At 45.2% G+C, this 20,492-nt stretch overlaps 1 protein-coding gene across 3 annotated transcripts; it reads left to right on the plus strand.

Annotated features, from left to right (window-relative positions):
• Window positions 1–3,642: 3,642 nt before the first annotated feature.
• LOC120066328 (multidrug resistance-associated protein 7-like) lies at window positions 3,643–20,226 on the plus strand. 3 transcript variants are annotated; one of them, XM_039017643.1, is made up of 23 exons: window positions 3,643–3,716; window positions 4,596–4,797; window positions 5,071–6,448; window positions 6,718–6,945; window positions 7,221–7,377; window positions 7,533–7,696; window positions 7,802–7,881; window positions 7,995–8,166; window positions 8,403–8,501; window positions 8,693–8,882; window positions 8,998–9,075; window positions 9,263–9,448; window positions 9,544–9,676; window positions 9,978–10,170; window positions 10,858–11,201; window positions 11,555–11,724; window positions 12,333–12,493; window positions 13,328–13,581; window positions 13,867–14,012; window positions 16,724–16,821; window positions 18,763–18,875; window positions 19,035–19,149; window positions 19,249–20,226. In XM_039017643.1, exons 2-23 carry the CDS (start codon window positions 4,607–4,609, stop codon window positions 19,306–19,308), a joined length of 4,710 nt encoding a protein of 1,569 aa, XP_038873571.1. In that variant the 5' UTR covers window positions 3,643–3,716; window positions 4,596–4,606; the 3' UTR covers window positions 19,309–20,226. The 3 variants fall into 3 exon arrangements, 2 of the variants coding, with proteins under 2 accessions (XP_038873571.1, XP_038873561.1); XM_039017633.1 differs by having other exon boundaries at window positions 3,662–3,716; window positions 4,580–4,797; XR_005478758.1 differs by lacking the exons at window positions 16,724–16,821; window positions 19,249–20,226 and having other exon boundaries at window positions 3,662–3,716; window positions 4,580–4,797.
• Window positions 20,227–20,492: the final 266 nt, after the last annotated feature.

Below are 20,492 nucleotides of genomic sequence, written 5' to 3' on the forward strand. Positions count from 1 at the left end.
GGATTTAACAGTGCTCCGTGGGATGTTCAAAGTTTCTGATATTTTTTATAACCCAACTCTGATCTGTACTTCTCCACAACTTTGTCCCTGACCTGTTTGGAGAGCTCCTTGGTCTTCATAGTGCCGCTTGCTTGGTGGTGCACCTTGCTTGGTGGTGCACCTTGCTTGGTGGTGCACCTTGCTTGGTGGTGCACCTTGCTTGGTGGTGCACCTTGCTTGGTGGTGCACCTTGCTTGGTGGTGCACCTTGCTTGGTGGTGTTGCAGACTCTGGGACCTTTCAGAACAGGTGTATATATACTGAGATCATGTGACACTTAGATTGCACACAGGTGGACTTTATTTAACTAATTATGTGACTTCTTAAGGTAATTGGTTGCACCAGATCTTATTTAGGGGCTTCAAAGCAAAGGGGCTGAATACATATGCACACCACTTTTGTTTTTAATTTTTTGAAACAAGTAATTTTTTTCATTTCACTTCACCAATTTGGACTATTTTGTGTATGTCCATTACATGAAATCCAAATAAAAATCTATTTAAATTACAGGTTGTAAAACAACAAAATAGGAAAAATGCCAAGGGGATGAATACTTTTGCAAGGCACTGTACGTTTGGCACCACGAGTAAGATATAAAAAAAACTTGCTGGCCATGAAGGACCCAGCGGTCATCTCCACCATTCCCAGTTATATCTGTGAGGGAATCTTGATGGTGTACAAGTGACACCTATCCGCTTCAAGTCTGCAGCCCACGGCGTCCAATAGCTAAGAGCTGCGAAGAGGCTTTGGAGAGGAAGTTCTTTGCAGTCACCCTACCTGAAGACCTAAAGAAGAACAGTTTCCATTAGTGCAGCTCTCAGGTTGGGAAACTGGCACTGTTCCAGAAAGCTTTCCCTCCTCAGAAGGCATTCCCTCCTTTGACTGACAGCGACAAGTTGGAATACATCCACCGTGTAACTCTGCCTCGCTCCTCCGTCAGAGATGTGGTCTGGATCCATCCCAAATACTTTGTTGGGGACGACTATGAAGAAGTTGTAACATCAGAGACCAACGTCAAAGGATTGTGGAAAGACTCCGCAAGATCAGGCTCAGAAGGATGCAGAGAGGGACAAACCAAAGGTGACAAACCTTGATATTGTTCCTGTTATTATTGTCAGGAAAGTGTGTTCCAGGATTCATGGACATTCAAGCACTAATACGAATGTAATGACATCCCACTTTGCAATGATATGGTCCAGCACATACATATCCACGTTCAGAATGAGGCATTGAAATACCAAAACCAAAGAGTATAGTCTTAGGCACTGAAGTAACTCAACAATGAGCCAGACAACATGGCCAAATTCTTAGAAGACATCAAACTCTACATTAGGAAGGAATAGTTCAAGACCTTCTGTCAATGTGCAAGATGTAAATCCCAGCTGTATCCAGACAGACGATCTCTGCTGGTATGCAACATTGCGGTCAGTGAGGTCATGGCTCACCAGAGGTCTACCTTGACCTTCGCCAAGGACACCAAGAAGGGTGATGACCGGCCATACTGCATCAACATCCCGGTCAAGAGAGAGACCAGTACACCGAATGATACAGGTAGAACACTGTTACTGTCGGTGTGGTACATTCAGAATCAGGCCTAGTCTCTTGTAAATGACTAGTATTCCACAATGTTTTTTCATTCACAATTTCACAACAATATCCAATGTTGAGGACACAGCTACTTTTTTTATGTGATCAAATGTTTTTTATTTAGTCATAATATGTCAGCAAATATGAATACATACATACAAAATTAAGTTACATCCCCTCCCCCTGAGTACACAGCTACTAACATGTTGGGCAATAACAACTTGCACTTCCGTTCTAACAGTTCTTATGTTGGCACCTTACCATTTACCCCAGACAAAACCAAGCTGGAGCTACATATCGAGAAAGCAAGTGCTGGAAAAACTCCTTACCTCAGTTGAGAAGGTAAGCTACACTGTATTCTGTATTGTCTCATTGATAATATCAGTCAATTTGAATGTTGTCTGTCCCGTACTGAGCTGCAGCTTCAGCCAATGCCATCCTTCAATCTCATGTTGACAAAACGGTCTATCACTCTGTCAAACAGTACATGCTTTTATTTTTGGTTGTCCTATGCTACCTGGCTAAAATGCTTGCTCGCTAGCCTTACGTCCTTTCATGGGAAACGTTAGCTAGTTAACATTAGTCTTCTACATCTACCTATACATATTGAACGTCCATTCTCTCAGGCCAAGGGCACAATGTATGACTTAATGGTTGGATCAGAATCGCTTTTATAATCATTGGCCAGTACAGAGAATTAAGTAAAACCACAAGTCCAAATACCTATCTCCATCCATGACTAATTTAGGAAATAGCAATTTGCATGAAATCACCAAAATGCAACAATTCAAGTTGTTCCTTTCAATGACAGTATGCTCTCAATACAATTTGATAAGAGTGAAGGCAAATCCAAACTGGCATCCATTGACACTTTTTTTGGTGCGCCAGGACCATTTACAGTTGAACTCACTCAGTTTAATTGGCTATTATTGATTGGCTATTATTTTATATACAATTTTATCAAGGGAGGCCAAATGCTCGCTGGCTTCCCTTGCGTTCAAAGCTATAGCCGGCAACAATGTCATACTCTTTTGGACCAGACAGCATCAGATAGATGGCCTACACATACTGTACAGAGACAGAGGGGCGCTGTTTTGGTCGTGTGGATGCTTTCTCAGTGGAGATACTGCATATTCAGCCTCTTGCGAATTGAAGGAAAATTATGAAACAGAGAGATGAAAGATTAATTATTTTATGTTTTTTTTCTTGGTAAATGTTTTGGGAAAGACTGGCTTCCCTTGGCATTCATGAATACACACCACTGCTCACAAGCTCTGTTTATTCACAGGAACTCAAACCCCTCTTCTGGCAGGAGCGGGCTCCCAAGAAAAATAAGTGTTGTGGCTGGTTCTGCGGTTTGTTTGGCCGCAAGAAGAAACCTGGGGCGCAATACTGGAACAAGGAGATGCGCAGGTTTGGAATTGTGTATGTTAGAGTTGCCATCTAATCAAACTTATTGACACACACAGATAATATAACATAGCCTACCTCAAACCAAACACAATGTAGAGCTTGTCCAATAATATGTCTTATTTTCAATGTAGGCCTTCATAGTATTGATAGCCTGTGACTATGTCTGTCACCAAATAATATTCTGTTCACCTGCAGTTTACTTACATTTAAAAAGAAAAACATTTTATTATTTGTAAACTATTCAACTTTGTGACTACACGTCTTTTATATTTTAAAGACATACACACGTCTTTTATAGGACTTTTCTTACTGATATTTCTGATACGGAATAAAAAACATTCCATATAGAGAAGCCTCCTGTGTCTTTTATGATCAATGTAACTAATAACCATACATTGTTTTATTATTGTATTTATGGTGTAGCTTGAAAATCTAAGTTTGTATGTTGTTTTTGATTACATTAGTTAATTTTTTGTGCGAAAATATGGTTTTAATTTGGATTTCTAATCTAGAAAGTTATTGTAACTTCATTCTAATCTTTATTCATTTTGTATACAATTGCGAACGCGCCCTATGCTTTGGAGAAAAACATCTATGTGTCTCGTCACCGGAAGTCGTCACACTGCTGATGCTCCGCCACCGAATGCTACATCCCCATAAATCCAAAGCTGTAAACAGGTATTTAACTTTATATTGACAATTGTGTTATCCCAAGTTGCAGAGAGAGTCTTGCCATATATACGCTTTATATCATGCAAAAGGCTATGTTTAATTAACTTGACGAACAATAACACACGCTGCTGTTGAGAGATGTGATTGCCACCCTCATCCCAATGTTTACAAATGTTCCCCCCAAACAAGTGTGGCTGACCAGTAGAATATGACAGTTAGCTAGTTAAACCATGTGCAACTGAATCATAGATGCCTTCAAATGAGTTGACAGACTGCTTATTGAGAGACACATATTTCTTAAAACAAATCATTTAGCTATATATGTAGTGTAGCTAGCTAGTACAGAACTGTGCTGTAGCCTATTTAAACTCACCCTTCTTAAAAGCCCAACCTGTTTGACGAGCTAAACACAGGTAGGCCTAGTTGTAGTCAACTGCAGATTTAAATCAGACACGTTAAAAAACGATTTACATACACTACCGTTCAAAAGCTTGGGGTCACTTAGAAATGTCCTTGTTTTTGAAAGAAAAGCACATTTTTTGTCCATTTAAAATAACATTAAATTGATGAGAAATACAGTGTAGACATTGTTAATGTTGTAAATGACTATTGTAGCTGGAAACGGAAGATTTTTAATGGACTATCTACATAGGCGTTCAGAGGCCCATTATCAGCAACCATCACTCCTGTGTTCCAATGGCACGTTGTGTTAGCAAATCCAAGTTGATCATTTTAAAAGGCTATTTGATCATTAGAAAATTGCAAAAGGGTTATGTTAGCACAGCTGAAAACTGTTGTCCTGATTTAAAGCAATAAAACTGGCCTTCTTTAGACTAACTTTTAAACAGTAGTGTAAATTGTGTATACAGTATATCTTTTCCCCAGATGCTTGGAGAATGGGGACAGGTGTGGTGGCTGATTTTGGCCCCAGTGAGTTCATCTCTGGCCTGTGCCACACGGACACCCTTGACCCGTTCCCAGTGTGGCGGGATGGAGCCATCAGCCCCTGTTTTAACCAGCTGGTTCTGGGAGCCCTGGCTCACGCTGTGGTGGCCGTCTTCAGTGCCGTCTACCTGAGTGCTCAGAGGTAACGTTAGGTCACACAGTCAGGCCGCTCACAAAATCACAAGGCATAGGCTAGAACATTCTGGCCACTTTTAATCCTACAGCACATACAGTAGCATGCAATACAGGCCCCCATATTGCACCTAGGTACAATAAAGATGCATACCTCCAGAACAGTAAGTTCATGTCTGTACTGGATCCCATTCTGTAGATCGGCATCTTTATCAGTTATTATATCTAGCCAGGCCATGTTTCAGACAGCTCATCTAACATTTTATCCTTTTGCATTACACAGATGCAGTCTCCTCCGGTCCTCTCCCCCGTTTGGCTGGGGCCTCAGGGTGACCTCGGCCCTGCTGGTGGCCCTGCTCTTTGTGGGGGACTTAGTCCTGGTGGCCCTCCTCTACCGGGGGGACATGTACCTGGACGTACTGGCTGATGGATGTGCCGTTCTAGCCTGGCTGGTCCACTTTGGGGCCCTGCTTGTCCTCCAGAGGTCCATCCATAGAAGAACCAGGGGTCCCTCTATGTTACTACTGCTGGTGCTGTTGCCTATCCCTAACCTGGTGGTCACCCTGCTGGCTTACGCCCAGGATTCCACCTACCTGGACCTGGCGGAGCCCCTTAGAGTGGCACGGCTGGTGCTCGCAGCCGCCCGGGGAATCCCTCTCCTGGTCTACCTCCTGGCCTTCGCTGCTCCCTGCGTCGGTGAAGGGAGTTACACCTCCATGTCCGTCAATGATGCAGACAGCTCTCTCCTCATCCCAGAGAGTACCTACCAGGACACGGGAGAGATGGTGGCAGAGGATGGCAGTGGCTGCATCTCCCGCCTGCTGTACCTGTGGTTGAACCCTCTGCTGAGGCGCGGGCGGCGCGGGGAGCTGGAGAGGCCATGCGACGTCTATCTCCTTCCCCGGAGACTACGCACCAGTGCAGTGCGCCGACACTTCCTCCGCTGCTGGGAGGACTGCCAACAGGGGGCAGCAACACAGAGAGGGAACACTACACCCAGGCCTGCAAACAGGAGCCTACAGAATGGAACATGGACTTCACCCCTCCAGGAGGAACTATCTGGCATAGCAGTGGAGGAGGTAGGACTGTTAATAGTGTTGCACAAAGCCTTCGGACTGCGCTACTACCTGCTTGGTGTGCTGAAGCTAGCGGGCAACATGCTGGGCTTTGCGGGGCCCCTGATCCTCAGCAGCCTGGTGACTTACATGGAGGAGGAGGGGGCCCCCATCAGCTGGGGGGCCTGGTGTGCCACGGGCCTCTTCTTCAGCACCTTATTCTCCGCCCTCATCCGGAACCTCTTCGTCTTTGAGGTCTCGAAGGTCTCACTCTCGGCGCGCGCCGCCCTCGTCTCCTCCATCTACGGCAAAGCATTGCGGGTCAACGGCGGAGGCCTGGCGGCGCGGTTCACCCTGGGTGAGGTGGTCAACTTCATGAGCACGGACACGGACCGCGTGGTCAACTTCTTCAACAGTTTCCACGAGATGTGGAGTCTGCCCTTCCAGTTCTCTATTGCCCTCTACCTGCTCTACCTGCAGGTGGGCGTGGCCTTCCTAGGAGGACTGGGTGTGGCTCTGCTGCTGGTGCCACTCAATAAGGTGCTGGCCTCGAAGATCATGGAGAATAACAAGCACATGCTCACACATAAGGATAGTCGTGTCAAGGTGAGAAATTCTCTATGGCTTTGACTATCTTTGACTTTTATCTTAACACACCAACCATAGCAAACATCAATATGGACACTATTATGTTTATTGTTTAGAGTAGTACTATTAAGTAGTAATAAAGTAGTAATTGCATTATACAACTTCATACATACTGTACGGGTTCTTGTAGACCTAGTCCTACAGCTTTTATATTAAAATTCTTCGATATCAGATGTGAGATGTGAACTCATTCAATGTCTTTTGTCTGCCCTGTCCTTGCCTTCCAGCTAATGGCAGAGGTCCTCTTTGGAATACGAGTCATCAAGTTCTACAACTGGGAGGCCTACTTTGCCCAGAAGATAGCAGATTGTCGGAGGCAAGAGCTGTCCCACCTCAAGGCCATTAAGTACCTGGATGCTCTGTGTGTGTACACCTGGGGAGCTCTACCCGTAGTCATATCTATCATCACCTTCGTCACATACGTGCTGCTCGGCCATGAGCTCACTGCAGCCAAGGTAGGCATGTTTCATTTTGTGAAACTAGAGCGCTTCGCTTTTAAATGTCAGCAAACTATTTTGCAATCAATCTGTTCCAATGTCCTCACTAGCATACCACCTTGTATGAAGTAATGTTTCGGATAGAACATTCCAAGTGGTGGCTATGCCAGAATGGACATTGGAAGAGACGTATTAACTGTTGAAAGACCTACTAGCTGATACCCAGGAACACAATGAGGATGTGGGTACATGAGACTAATTCGAATAGGGACACTTTCCCTCCTCCATTGCAGGTGTTCACCACTCTGGCTCTAGTGGGCATGCTGATTCTCCCCCTCAACAGCTTCCCCTGGGTCCTCAACGGCACTCTGGAGGCCAAGGTGTCCCTGGACCGCATCCAACGCTTCCTCAAGCTGCCCAACCAGGACCTCGATGCATACTTCAGTCATGGTAGGTGTGTGTGTACGTGCGCAGCATAAATAAAGTACATTTTGCTTGTACATACATTATTAATTAATACATGTTCAATAACTCTGTCTATGAAAGTGAGATATGCAATTATGTGTATGAATGTTTTTCATTGACTTTGTGGCTCCTACTTACAGTGGCCCCTGAGGACCCCCAGGACACCATTGTGATGAGTCAGGGCACATTCTCATGGCAGGGGCCTGGGGGGCCAGACCACCCCACAGAGGGAGATACAGGCTCTGAGACTGAATCCACCAAAGGAAGTCTGCTGCTCCATAGCCTCAACCTCACCATCACTAAGGTGTGTACCCTGCATCACAAACTATGTAACCTATACAGCGTGTAAATCATGGGCTCTACCATCTAATCACTGCAATGATGTAATGCTTTTTTTCTCGTCCGTCAGGGATCCCTAGTTGTTGTGGTGGGCAAGGTGGGCTGTGGGAAGAGCTCGTTACTGGCAGCCATCACTGGAGAACTCAACAGGTAGTGCTCATCACCTCATTTACTAAGTTCTCAAAGCTCAAGTAAATTTGTTTTGTTTGTTTATTTCAATGACCTTTTTGGATCTATCATTGAGTTATTACTTCCCTCTGTAGGCATGGAGGTGTTGTATACGTCCAGGGCAGGGAGGATGGGTTTGGTCTAGCCACTCAGGAGCCGTGGATCCAGCATGCAACAGTTCGGGACAACATCCTGTTTGGCAGAGACTACAACAGTTCCTTCTACCAGGCCGTGGTGGAGGCCTGTGCTCTCACGGACGACATCAATGTGAGACTCAGCATCTCTTTTTCACTCTATTTGTTTCTGTCTCTGCTTCAATCTCTCTTATCCTCACAGACAACCTCAATGCTCGCTTTCTCCCTCGTTCCATTTTATTTGGGCCCAGTACAAGCTTTACTTGACAACCCCTAATATATTTGTGATATATCCAATGAATTTTATAAACACAAATTCCAAACTCGGTGCATATGAAAGTATTTGACTGAATTGTCTTGTTTGTCCAGATTCTGCCTAATGGGGACAGGACCGAGGTGGGAGAGAATGGAGTTAATCTGAGTGGAGGACAGAAAGCTCGCCTGGCCTTGGCCAGAGCTGTTTACATGGTAAGAGTCCTCACCAGATTCCATGGTAACACAACAGCCATCTAGAACAGTGAATCTCCAACTTTATTTAACAAGCAAGCTTTTACCAGGTTGGGAGTTTGGATAGCAGAAAACATTAAATGATTCTCTTTTTGTCTTTATCTCTCTTGCACACATCTGCATACTCCCCCTCTCTCTTTTAAACACACAAGGAGAAAGACATTTTCCTCCTGGACGATCCACTGGCAGCAGTAGACACTGACGTGGCCCATCACCTCATGGAGAGATGCATCATGGGAATCCTCAGGAGCAAGACCAGAATCCTTTGCACCCACCGCATAGAGTTTGTGGACAAAGCTGATCTGGTGATTCTCATGGACAATGGAACAATTATTAAAACTGGTAGTGAACTCGGGCCTTATGTTCTTCAATTGATAATGGAATAATGAATTACTTTTCTGTGTTAACACATTTATATGTCTGAATAAACTCTGTCCTTCTCATTTGTTTTAAATAGGTACACCTGAAGAGGTCCTTCCTTTGGTAGAAGCAGTGCCCAAGAACCGGAAGAATGACAGTAATGCGAAGGAGAAAGGTAACAGTAGTCATTAATGTCTCTTAGCATTGTGTTTTGGGAATATATTGCTTGCGACACAGTGCTAATATCACTGATGCAGAGGAACGAAGCTCCATTTAATTACTTTCTACATCTTGAATTGAGTGGTGGACTACTGTATGGAAAAATTGCCAGGTGTTTTTATGTGCATTCTGACTTGAATCAGATGTTATTGAGCGAGAGGAGGAGCAGGGTCCGTCCAATGAGCTGTTTGCAGAGGTGGAGTCTTCACTGTCAGGGGAGGAGCAGAAGGCTGTGGGCGGGCTGGACTGGAAGGTTTACCACACCTACTGGAGAGCGGTAGGAGGGGCTTTGGCTGTCTCCATCCTACTGTCCCTACTCCTCATGCAAGGTACAGTGACCACCTGGTGCCCTAATCACATCACACTTCTGTTGCCTTTGCAGGCTTGTATATGTTTTGCACATTTTGCTGTCTCTGTCCCTCAGCCTCTAAGAATGTGTCTGACTGGTGGCTGTCCCACTGGATCTCTAACCTGAAGAACAATGGTTCCGCCCAGAGTGTTCTAATGCCTGCCTACAGCTCACCACATCTGCTGCTATTCTCTCCTGGAGGACTAATGTAAGTTAGATAGAGGTTCTTACAACGTTGGGACTGATACACTGGATAAGATTCCATTTACTCAGAATGGGCAGTGTGATTCCTCTTATATAATCAATCCACTTACGACTCCACACTGCTTTAAGTCATACTTAGATACATTTATATACAGAGCCTCTAAATATTTTAGATTGTGCAGTAAAATGATTAAGTTTCATAGAGGTGTCAAATCCCACAGACATCCATGATGCAGCACACACGCATGACAAGATTTATTAAGCAATTGCATATTAAAATGCGTGTTTTCTCCCCTTATCTCCAGGTGCCCGGTCAATATTATGGAAATGACACCTTTCGCCAACATGAGCTCAGAGGTGAAGTTCTATCTGACGGTTTACGGTTCCATTGCGGGGGCTAACACGATCTTCACCGCCATCCGAGCCTTCCTCTTCGCCTATGGAGGCATCCGTGCAGCATCGGTCATCCACAACAGACTGCTGGACACAGTCCTCAAGGTGGGCATTTTCTGTTCAGTTGACCCCTCGGGAAACTGGTTTAGTCATGGTCATGGTTTCAATCATGCAAAGGCAGTATTTAAAATTTGTAGCATAAATATGATTTTTTCTGAAAAATTCTCATTGTTCAACTCATGCTGTGAGAGCAGTGGAGGGGAAGGGGACTGTTGAGGGGAAGATGGCTCATAGTAATGGCTGGAATGGAGTCGATGGAATGGTATCAAACACATCAAAGATGTGGTTTCCATGTGGTTGATACCACTCCATTGACTCCATTCCAGCCATTATTATGAGCCGTCCTCCCTTCAGCAGCCTCCACTGTGTGAGAGTTGATGCTTTCAAATAATTTACAGTGTACTTGTTGTGTGTCCACACATTTCTAGTGTTATTCTGTTTGTAAAAAAAATATATATTTTTATATATATATGGCATATATTATATTATTATACATTTTTTTGTACATAAACAAAAATGCTTTATTGGATAGAGGAGAGAGAGTGGGAAAGCTAGTTTTAGGCTGAAAAGGCATTGGTCCCATGCTGCAGCTCTATATGTGATCGGGAGGCAGCGGTTTAGACTGCTAGACCACCTAATCCATGTGTTTGTAATGTTTACTATTTACATTGCCATGATAGAGTACAAACACACCTAACTAACCCTGACCCGCCTCTCTCTATATCAATCCAGGCTACAGTTACCTTCTTTGACACTACACCGCTGGGCCGCATCCTTAACCGCTTCTCCTCCGACCTGTACAGCGTGGATGACACTCTCCCTTTCTTCCTCAACATCCTGCTGGCTAACATCTTCGGCCTGCTGGGCATGCTGGTAGTGATGAGCTACGGCTTGCCCTGGGTCCTAGTGCCCCTGCTGCCCCTGGGCCTGCTTTACCACTGCACACAGCGCTTCTACCGACACACATCCAGAGACCTAAAGCGTCTGTGCAGCCTCACCCTCTCGCCGGTGTATTCGCATTTCTCTGAGACGCTGAGTGGCCTGGGTACCATCCGAGCAAGTTCCAGTGCCTCCAGGTGAGGACGGTAAAGTTAGAATGAGGAATTGATATTTTGGGCCAACCTAGATCTGTGGTTACCAACTTTGATTTGGCTAGTTGAATCAGGGGTGTTAGCGGTTAGTGCTGAGCTGGCACAAAAGCCTGCTTAACCTGTACCACTCTAGGACCAGTCCAAGGTCCAAGCCAAAACATGTTTCTTGTGCTGGCTACTACTGTAATATTTGAAAATGTAAAAATAAGTGAATAGGATTTCAGTATAAATACACAGTTGTCTGCCTGCGGTTACAGCTGAAATATTGCTATTAATGCATGAATTAGGTAACCTTTGAGTGGAAGGAGGTTCATGTTCTCTGTCTGTTGTGGCTCCAGATTCGAGGAGGAGAACGAGCGGCGCCTGGAGCAGAACCAGCGCTGTCTGTTCCTGAGCAACGCCGCCATGCAGTGGCTGGACATCCGCCTGCAGATGATCGGCGTCGTCGTGGTGACGGGCATCGGCGTGATCGCCGTCGTCCAGCACCAGTTCAAATCCATCGACCCAGGTGAGCAGCCAGCTAGCATGTTAGCATGTGTCCCATAGTCAGCACAGGCCTAGCATAACACAGGCCTTGACTCAGATTACACTGTTGATGTCTACTAGTTGTTGAGGCTGCTGTAGAGGAGAATCTAGAAATAGTATCAGTACATGTACACTGAGTGTACAAAACATTAAGAACACCTTCTCTTTCCATGACATTAAGCCTTGAGAAAATTGAGACATGGATTGTGTATGTGTGCCATTGTAATGGGTAAGACAAAATATTTAAGTGGCTTAAAGGGTTTTGTAGTAGGTGCCAGGCGCACCGTTTGTGTCAAGAACTGCAACACTGCTGGGTTTTTCCACGCGCATCAGTTTCCCGTGTATATCAAGAATGGTCCACCACCCAAAAGGCATCTAGCCAACTTGACACAACTGTGGAAAGCATTGGCGTCAACATGGGCCAGCATCCCTGTGGAACGCTTTTGACACCTTGTAGAGTCCATGCCCTGACGAATTGAGGCTGTTCTGAGGGCAAAATTGTTTTGCATTGAGTATACTCTAGACATGTCCTGTTTGCTGTGTCTAGGCCTTAATAATGAATGTTTGTCCTATGGGTGTTCTCCCTGCCAGGTCTGGTGGGTCTGTCCCTGTCCTATGCTCTGTCCATCACAGGCCTGCTGTCAGGCCTCATCTTCAGCTTCACCCAGACAGAGATGCAGCTGGTGAGTGTGGAGCGTACCGAGGAGTACTCCACCACCCTGCCCACTGAGCCACAACACAGCAACCCACAGGTGAGGAGTCCTGTGAGGGTGTGTCTTATAGCATACCACTCAGCTGCACCTCATTAAGGAGGTTTCATAATTCCTTTTTTTCAATGTCAGAAATGTACGCCACTCTTTAGACTTTTAGAATGTTATGTGGAAGGTTTTCACTGGTTATCTTTATGAGGTGTTGGATAGATGTTATTTCTAAAATTACTAAATCTATTTGTTCAAGTTCTTTGGGTCTTTTAGCCTGGTCAGTTACTTCTTACTGATGTGGCCATTCAAGGGAATAGAAAACAAGTACATTTGTTAAATGACTGAGGACCGGGCCTCCCGGGTGGCGCAGTGGTCTAGGGCACTGCATCGCAGTGCTAACTGCGCCACCAGAGTCTCTGGGTTCGCGCCCAGGCTCTGTCGCAGCCGGCCGCGACCGGGAGGTCCGTGGGGCGACGCACAATTGGCATAGCGTCGTCCGGGTTAGGGAGGGTTTGGCCGGTAGGGATATCCTTGTCTCATCGCGCTCCAGCGACTCCTGTGGCGGGCCGGGCGCAGTGCGCGCTAACCAAGGGGGCCAGGTACACGGTGTTTCCTCCGACACATTGGTGCGGCTGGCTTCCGGGTTGGAGGCGCGCTGTGTTAAGAAGCAGTGCGGCTTGGTTGGGTTGTGCTTCGGAGGACGCATGGCTTTCGACCTTCGTCTCTCCCGAGCCCGTACGGGAGTTGTAGCGATGAGACAAGATAGTAATTACTAGCGATTGGATACCACGAAAATTGGGGAGAAAAAGGGATAAAATTTTAAAAAATTATAATAAAAAAAAAAAAAAATGACTGAGGACCCATCTAATTCCGTCTTTACCATAGGTGCCCACCTCGTGGCCGGAGCAGGGTTGGGTGGAGTTCCGTGGGGCCGTGCTGTCCTACAGAGAGGGGCTGCCCAATGCCCTGGACGGGGTGAGCCTGGTGGTCCGGCCTGGGGAGAAGGTGGGGGTGGTGGGCCGGACGGGCTCAGGCAAGTCCACCCTGTTCCTGGCCCTCTTCCGCATGGTGGAGCTGAACCAGGGTCAGATCTTACTGGACGGCGTGGACACCAGACAGGTGGGACTGGCCCAGCTCAGGTGAGAGGATTAAGAGATGATGTTGATCACTATGGTGGTGATATGATGATAATGGATTTGAATGTTTTTTGTACTTTTCCAACTGCTAGACTCAACATTATTGTGTACTTGGATGATGATGGTGATCTGTGCATCTGTAATAAAAGCCCTTTATAGGTGACGACGTTCATCGAGCACATCTGCATATTTTGAACTACAAAAAAATCGGTGTTCCTTCATTCATTCATGAATCTAGAGTAGTTGACAGATCAATCTTTCACACTGCATTTGTGGCTCCCCCTGCAGGTCCAAACTGGCCATCATCCCCCAGGACCCGTTCCTGTTCAGCGGGACAGTGAGGGAGAACCTGGACCCATGTGGAAGTCACCCTGACCCCCGGCTACTGGAGGTCCTGGAACACTGTCACCTCAGCCCTGTCATCAACCGCATCGGTGAGAAAAAGGGAGGGTGGGAGAGGAAGAGAGGATTGAGGACAGTAGAGGAGGGAGATGGTGATGGTGATAGAAGGGAGATGGATGATGAAAAAGCATGCAAATGAGAGGGTGATATAGCGGATAAGAAATAGGAAGAGTAGTTGAATTTAACAGACAAACAGCATGAGAGACCAATGGCGAGAAGAGGGGTATCAAACAGGGGTGAAAGTAAGCCGGTACATTTCGGTAACACGTCCCGACAAAATAAATAGTGGTGGTATGCCGTCCCGGTAAAACGTGGCCCATCGCAATAATTAAAAGGAAATGCCAAGAAAACTATATGCAATTACACCATTATTTAACATTACCGCATGTCAGCTGCATGAAAATGAGCGCGTTGTCTTGAAATCGGTCCGTATACCCTCTAAATTGCGCTGTGAATCGAAGAGAACACAAAAATGTTGCGAAGGCAGAGATAAGTGACCGAGATGCGCGCGTAGTGGGCCTAATGACAATCTCCGAATGTCATTATACTTTTAGTTTTTTTGTAACAGATTTGACTTTCCATTCAGAAAATTGCGGGTGCACTGTGGATGCTGGAATTATTTTGTGAGTGGACAAACCTGCGTGGGTAGCTAACAGGAGTGCCTTTTTGAAGTGATTGTTTCACAATCAAGTGAAAACCTCATGACTGGTTGTTTTTATGCCACATTAAAAGTTAATACATGATAAAAGTTATGACACGGCGATCATATGACATTAATAGCGATTCTATATGTAATATATGCATCTATATGTCATTCTATGATTAGACTAGGGCTGTTAGGGTGACCGTATTACCGCCACACCGGCAGTCACGAGTCATGACCGCAGTCAAATTCCACGTGACCGTTTGTCATGGTAACTAGGCTTCTCCAAGCTCTGATGCTGCTGATGGTCATTAGTAGCCTACCAAACTTGCTAACTGCCTGGTACTCAGCACTCTATTGTCCTTCTAATCACTCTGACATCAATGCAAATGTAATCAAAAATCAAATCAAACACTTCATGAGCTCATGTTGCGCAACATTTCTATAGGATATGCAATTGCGGGAGAAAACAGTGTTTTGATGGCTTCTATTAAAAAGAGGAGGATCCCATCAGCTTTCTATAAGCTAGGCTTTCCTAATATTAAACACATTGCTTTGCTTTAAAACAGAAGTATAGCCTACCTGGCTGTCATTAAAGTTAACCACGGGAAAGTTTCCTTCATTTACTATTTAAGTGCATAGATTCAAGCAGACCACCATAGTCCCTGTGCCCAAGGAAGCGAAGGTAACCTGCCTAAAGGATTACCACTCACATTGGTAGCCATGAAGTGCTTTGAAAGAGTGGTCATGGTTCACATCAACAGCATCCTCCCGGACACCCTAGACCCACTCCAATTCGCGTACCGCCCCAACAGATCCACAGATGACGCAATCTCAATCGCACTCCACACAGTGCCCTTTCTCACCTGGACAAAAGGAACACCTATGTGAGAATGCTGTTCATTGACACCATTGACACTCCCCAGGCTCAGCGTTCAACACCATAGTGCCCACGAAGCTCATCACTAAGCTAAGGACTCTGGGACTAAACACCTCCCTCTGCAACTGGATCCTGGACTTCCTGACGGGCCGCCCCCAGGTGGTAAGAGTAGGCAACAACACGTCTGCCACTCTGATCCTTAACACTGGGGCACCTCAGGGGTGTGTACTTAGTCCCCTCCTGTATTCTCTGTTCACCCACGACTGCGTGGCCAAATACAATTCCAATACCATCATTAATTTAGCTGACGACACAACAGTGGTAGGCATGATCACCGACAACGATGAGATGTCCTATATGAAGGTGGTCTGTGAACTGGCAGTGTGGTGCAAGAACAACACCCTCTCCCTCAATGTGAGCAAGACAAAGGAGCTGATCGTGGACTACAGGAAAAGGCGGGCCGAACAGGCCCCCATTAACATCGACGGGTCTGTAGTGGAGCGGGTCGAGAGTTTCAAGTTCCTTGGTGTCCTCATCACCAACGAACTATCATGGTCCAAACATACCAAGACAGTCGTGAAGAGGGCACGACAAAACCTTTTCCCCCTCAGGAGACTGAAAAGATTTGGCATGGGTCCCCAGATCCTCAAAAGGTTTTACAGCTGCACCATCGAGAGCATCCTGACCAGTTGCATAGCCGCCTGGTATGGCAACTGCTTGGCATCTGACCGTAAGGCGCTACAGAAGGTAGTGCGAACGGCCCAGTACATCACTGGGGCCAAGCTTCCTGCCATCCAGGACCTATATAATAGGTGGTGTCAGAGGAAAGCCCATAAAATTGTCAGAAACTCCAGTCACCCAAGTTATAGACTGTTTTTCTTTGCTACGGCAAGATGTACTGGAGCGCCAAGTCTAGGACATCTACTGGAAGCCAGGAGATGCCAAATGTGTTTGTTAATTAACGGTCAATTACTGTGAGACCGGCAGTTATTTGCTTTACAATCACAAAATGTCATGACCGCCACAGCCCTAGATTAGACCCATTAAAAAAAACATAGTATGTCTAGTACCTGTAAGAAATTAATTATACTTTCACGTTTGGTATCAAACCAAGTGAGAGTGAAAGAACAAGGAAGGAAGAGAGTGACCGTAGTAATTAGTTAATGTTTCTGTCTGTAAGAGTTCGGTCAGGTGGCCTCACTAACATCTGTGTATCTTAGGTGGTCTTGGTGCTGAGGTGGGAGAGCGGGGCAAGTCTCTCTCTCTGGGACAGAGACAGCTGCTGTGTCTGGCCAGGGCTCTGCTGACTGAAGCTAATGTAAGAACCAGCCCGCACCATCATCCATATCGATTACTATCATGGCTTTGACATTCAACCATCTATATAAATTACTAGACAATCTGGACCCTCTCTTTCTAAAATTATCCGCCGCCATTGTTGCAACCCCTATTACTAGTCTGTTCAACCTCTCTTTTGTATCGTCAGAGATTTCTAAAGATTGGAAAGCTGCCACGGTCATCCCCCTCTTCAAAGGGGGTGACACTCTAGACCCAAACTGTCCATCCTGCCCTGCCTTTCCAAAGTCTTCGAAAAGCCAAGTTAACAAACAGATCACTGACCATTTTGAATCCCACCGTACCTTCTCCGCTGTGCAATCCGGTTTCCGAGCTGGTCACGGGTGCACCTCAGCCACGTTCAAGGTACTAAACGATATCATAACCGCCATCGATAAAAGACAGTACTGTGCAGCCGTCTTCATCGACCTGGCCAAGGCTTTTGACTCTGTCAATCACCATATTCTTATCGGTGGACTCAACAGCCTTGGTTTCTCAAATGACTGCCTCGCCTGGTTCATCAAATACTTCTTAGATAGAGTTCAGTGTGTCAAATCGGAAGGCCTGTTGTCCAGATCTCTGGCAGTCTCTATGGGGGTACCACAGGGTTCAATTCTCAGGCCTACTCTTTTCTCTGTATATATCAACGATGTCGCTCTTCTTGCGGGTGATTCCTTGATCCACCTCTACGCAGACGACACCATTCTGTATACATCTGGCCCTTCTTTGGACACTGTGTTAACAAACCTCCAAACGAGCTTCAATGCCATACAACACTCCTTCCGTGGCCTCCAACTGCTCTTAAACACTAGTAAAACTAAATGCATATTCTTCAACCGATCGCCGCCCGCCCGACTAGCATCACTACTCTGGACGGTTCTGACTTAGAATATGTGGACAACTACAAATACCTAGGTGTCTGGCTAGACTGTAAACTCTCCTTCCAGACTCATTAAGCATCTCCAATCCCAAATTAAATCGGCTTCCTATTTCGCAACAAAGCCTCCTTCACTCACGCTGCCAAACATACCCTTGTAAAACTGACTATCCTACCGATCCTCGACTTCAGCGATGTCATTTACAAAATAGCCTCCAACACTCTACTCAGTAAACTGGATGCAGTCTATCACAGTGCCATCCGTTTTGTCACCTAAGCCCCATATACCACCCACCACTGCGACCTGTATGCTCTCGTCGGCTGGCCCTCGCTTCATATTCGTCGCCAGACCCACTGGCTCCAGGTCATCTATAAGTCTTTGCTAGGTAAAGCTCCGCCTTATCTCAGCTCACTGGTCACCATAACAACACCCACCTGTAGCACGCTCTCCAGCAGGTATATCTCACTGGTCATCCCCAAAGCCAACACTTCCTTTGGCTGCCTTTCCTTCCAGTTCTCTGCGGCCAATGACTGGAACGAATTGCAAAAATCGCTGAAGTTGGAGACTTATCTCCCTCACTAACTGTAAGCATCAGCTATCTGAGCAGCTCACCGATTGCTGCAGCTGTACACAGCCCATCTGTAAATAGCCCATCCAACTACCTACCTCATCCCCATATTGTTTTTATTTACTTTTTTTGCTTTTTTGCATACCAGTATTTCTACTTGCACATCATCACCTGCACATCTATCACTCCAGTGTTAATTTGCTAAATTGTAATTACTTCGCTACTATGGCCTATTTATTGCCTTACCTCCTTACTCCATTTGCACACACTGTATATAGATTTTTCTATTGTTATTGACTGTACTTTTGTTTATCCCATGTGTAACTCTGTGTTGTTGTTTGTCGCACTGCTTTGCTTTATCTTGGCCAGGTCGCAGTTGTAAATGAGAACTTGTTCTCAACTGGCCTACCTGGTTAAATAAAGGTGAAATATAAAACTAACATGGCTTTATTTCTCAACCATTGTTTCCTCTCTATAGATTCTGTGTATTGACGAAGCTACAGCCAGCGTTGACCAAAAGACTGACAAACTGCTACAACAGACAATCAGAGAGAAGTTTCAAGACAAGACCGTCCTCACCATTGCCCATAGGTAAATGATTCAGTGAACACAACTTTACATAATAACCTTAAGTGCTTTAGTAGACACTTATACCAAATTATACAAAACTTTTAGTTTTCATGGTACATTTATAATGTAATTTGATGTCATACTTTATTAAACTGACACCTTGATTTTCTCTGTCAACAGGATCAACACCATCTTGGACTCCGACAGGGTGCTGGTGATGCATTCTGGGAAGGTGGTGGAGTTTGACACCCCTGCTGATCTGTGCCAAAGAGAGGACTCTATTTTCTGCAAGCTGGTTGGTGGGAGGGGAGAGTGAGAAGATAAGCTATCAGAGGACTAAAGACAATGGGAAATGTCAATGAGGATCTCTCTCTCTCTCTCTGTTTCCCCACAGGAGGCCAGTGGTGGTCGGACTCGGTGGACCAACCAACCACCTGTCCAATGGAGGTGGTAGAAGTTGGCCCTATAATAATTACTGGTCCAGGGTCAGAATTTATTTTTTCATCCCCATAATCATTAAGGTTAGGATTTAGTGTAGGGTAATCTAATACTAGATCTGTGGTTAAGGGCTGAGACTTCTGCCTTGAGGCCCACCGACTGACATTTGACCTCGGAGAGATCTGCAAGGTCTGAATAGTCCAACCCAAGCGAGATTATTCTTTTACTACATTTTAGGAAGCCGGGTTAATTTTATAACCTGGGCGTCGTGGAATTTCTCTGTTTTTTATTCAGGAAACACGTTAATGTGGTACAAAGGAACTGATGTGTCAATAGCACAGAGATAATGAAGGAATGTGGAATAAGTTCTTTAATTGCTTTTGTATTGAAGGGAGTATTTTATAGCGCTATCATGGATTTTGACTGAAAAGTTGTCTTCCTAGAGCAAGTCAGTCATTCACTTTGCAGCATCGTCAATCATTTATGAATGTGAGATTCCTCTTGCACCTGGTCTGTTGGCAGTATGACCTTTATAGCGAGAAAAGAGTGCACAATAATGGACATACTTCACATAGATAAAATGCATGGTTACACACTGTTTGCTGTATGGACGTGTTGCAGACGAATAGACTGAGATAAATAAAGACAATTTAAAGTTACTCTTTTTCTATTTGTTTACCGTTCACACAGAGCACATTTGTTTGGAAGCTCCTCACAATGTTGTTACATCTGATGATTTCAAGCCATTCTGTAGCAGAACTACTGTATATCAGTCATTTGAGAATGTTTCTGTTTTGTAATACACTGTAAGAGAGAACATCTCAGGGAGAATCGCCTTTACATGCAGCGTTTTCACTTGAGGTCAGCACTCTCATGTACAGTAATATGAAGGTGTAACATGCTCAAAATAAAATGGCTCTAGTGGTTTTACACAGGTCTTGTCACTGTTTTTATTTATTGAGTTTGCTTGAACGTCATTATGATAATCGTCATAATTAGTCAGTTATATTTCTGTTTTACGCATCCCATGTTATTGTTTCGTTGAGTTTGGCTTGATCAAAATGTCAGTATGATTACATTGTCCTTAATAGTAATTGGAAGGAGTAGCCCCACCTTAAAGGTATGGTTACATAGTAAGAATGTTATGTCTCATAAATCAATTCTAATCCCTAGATCATTCCACACCTTCATTGTTGTGTC

Source organism: Salvelinus namaycush, chromosome 2 (genome assembly GCF_016432855.1).
Source record: "Salvelinus namaycush isolate Seneca chromosome 2, SaNama_1.0, whole genome shotgun sequence".
Taxonomy (NCBI): domain Eukaryota; kingdom Metazoa; phylum Chordata; class Actinopteri; order Salmoniformes; family Salmonidae; genus Salvelinus; species Salvelinus namaycush.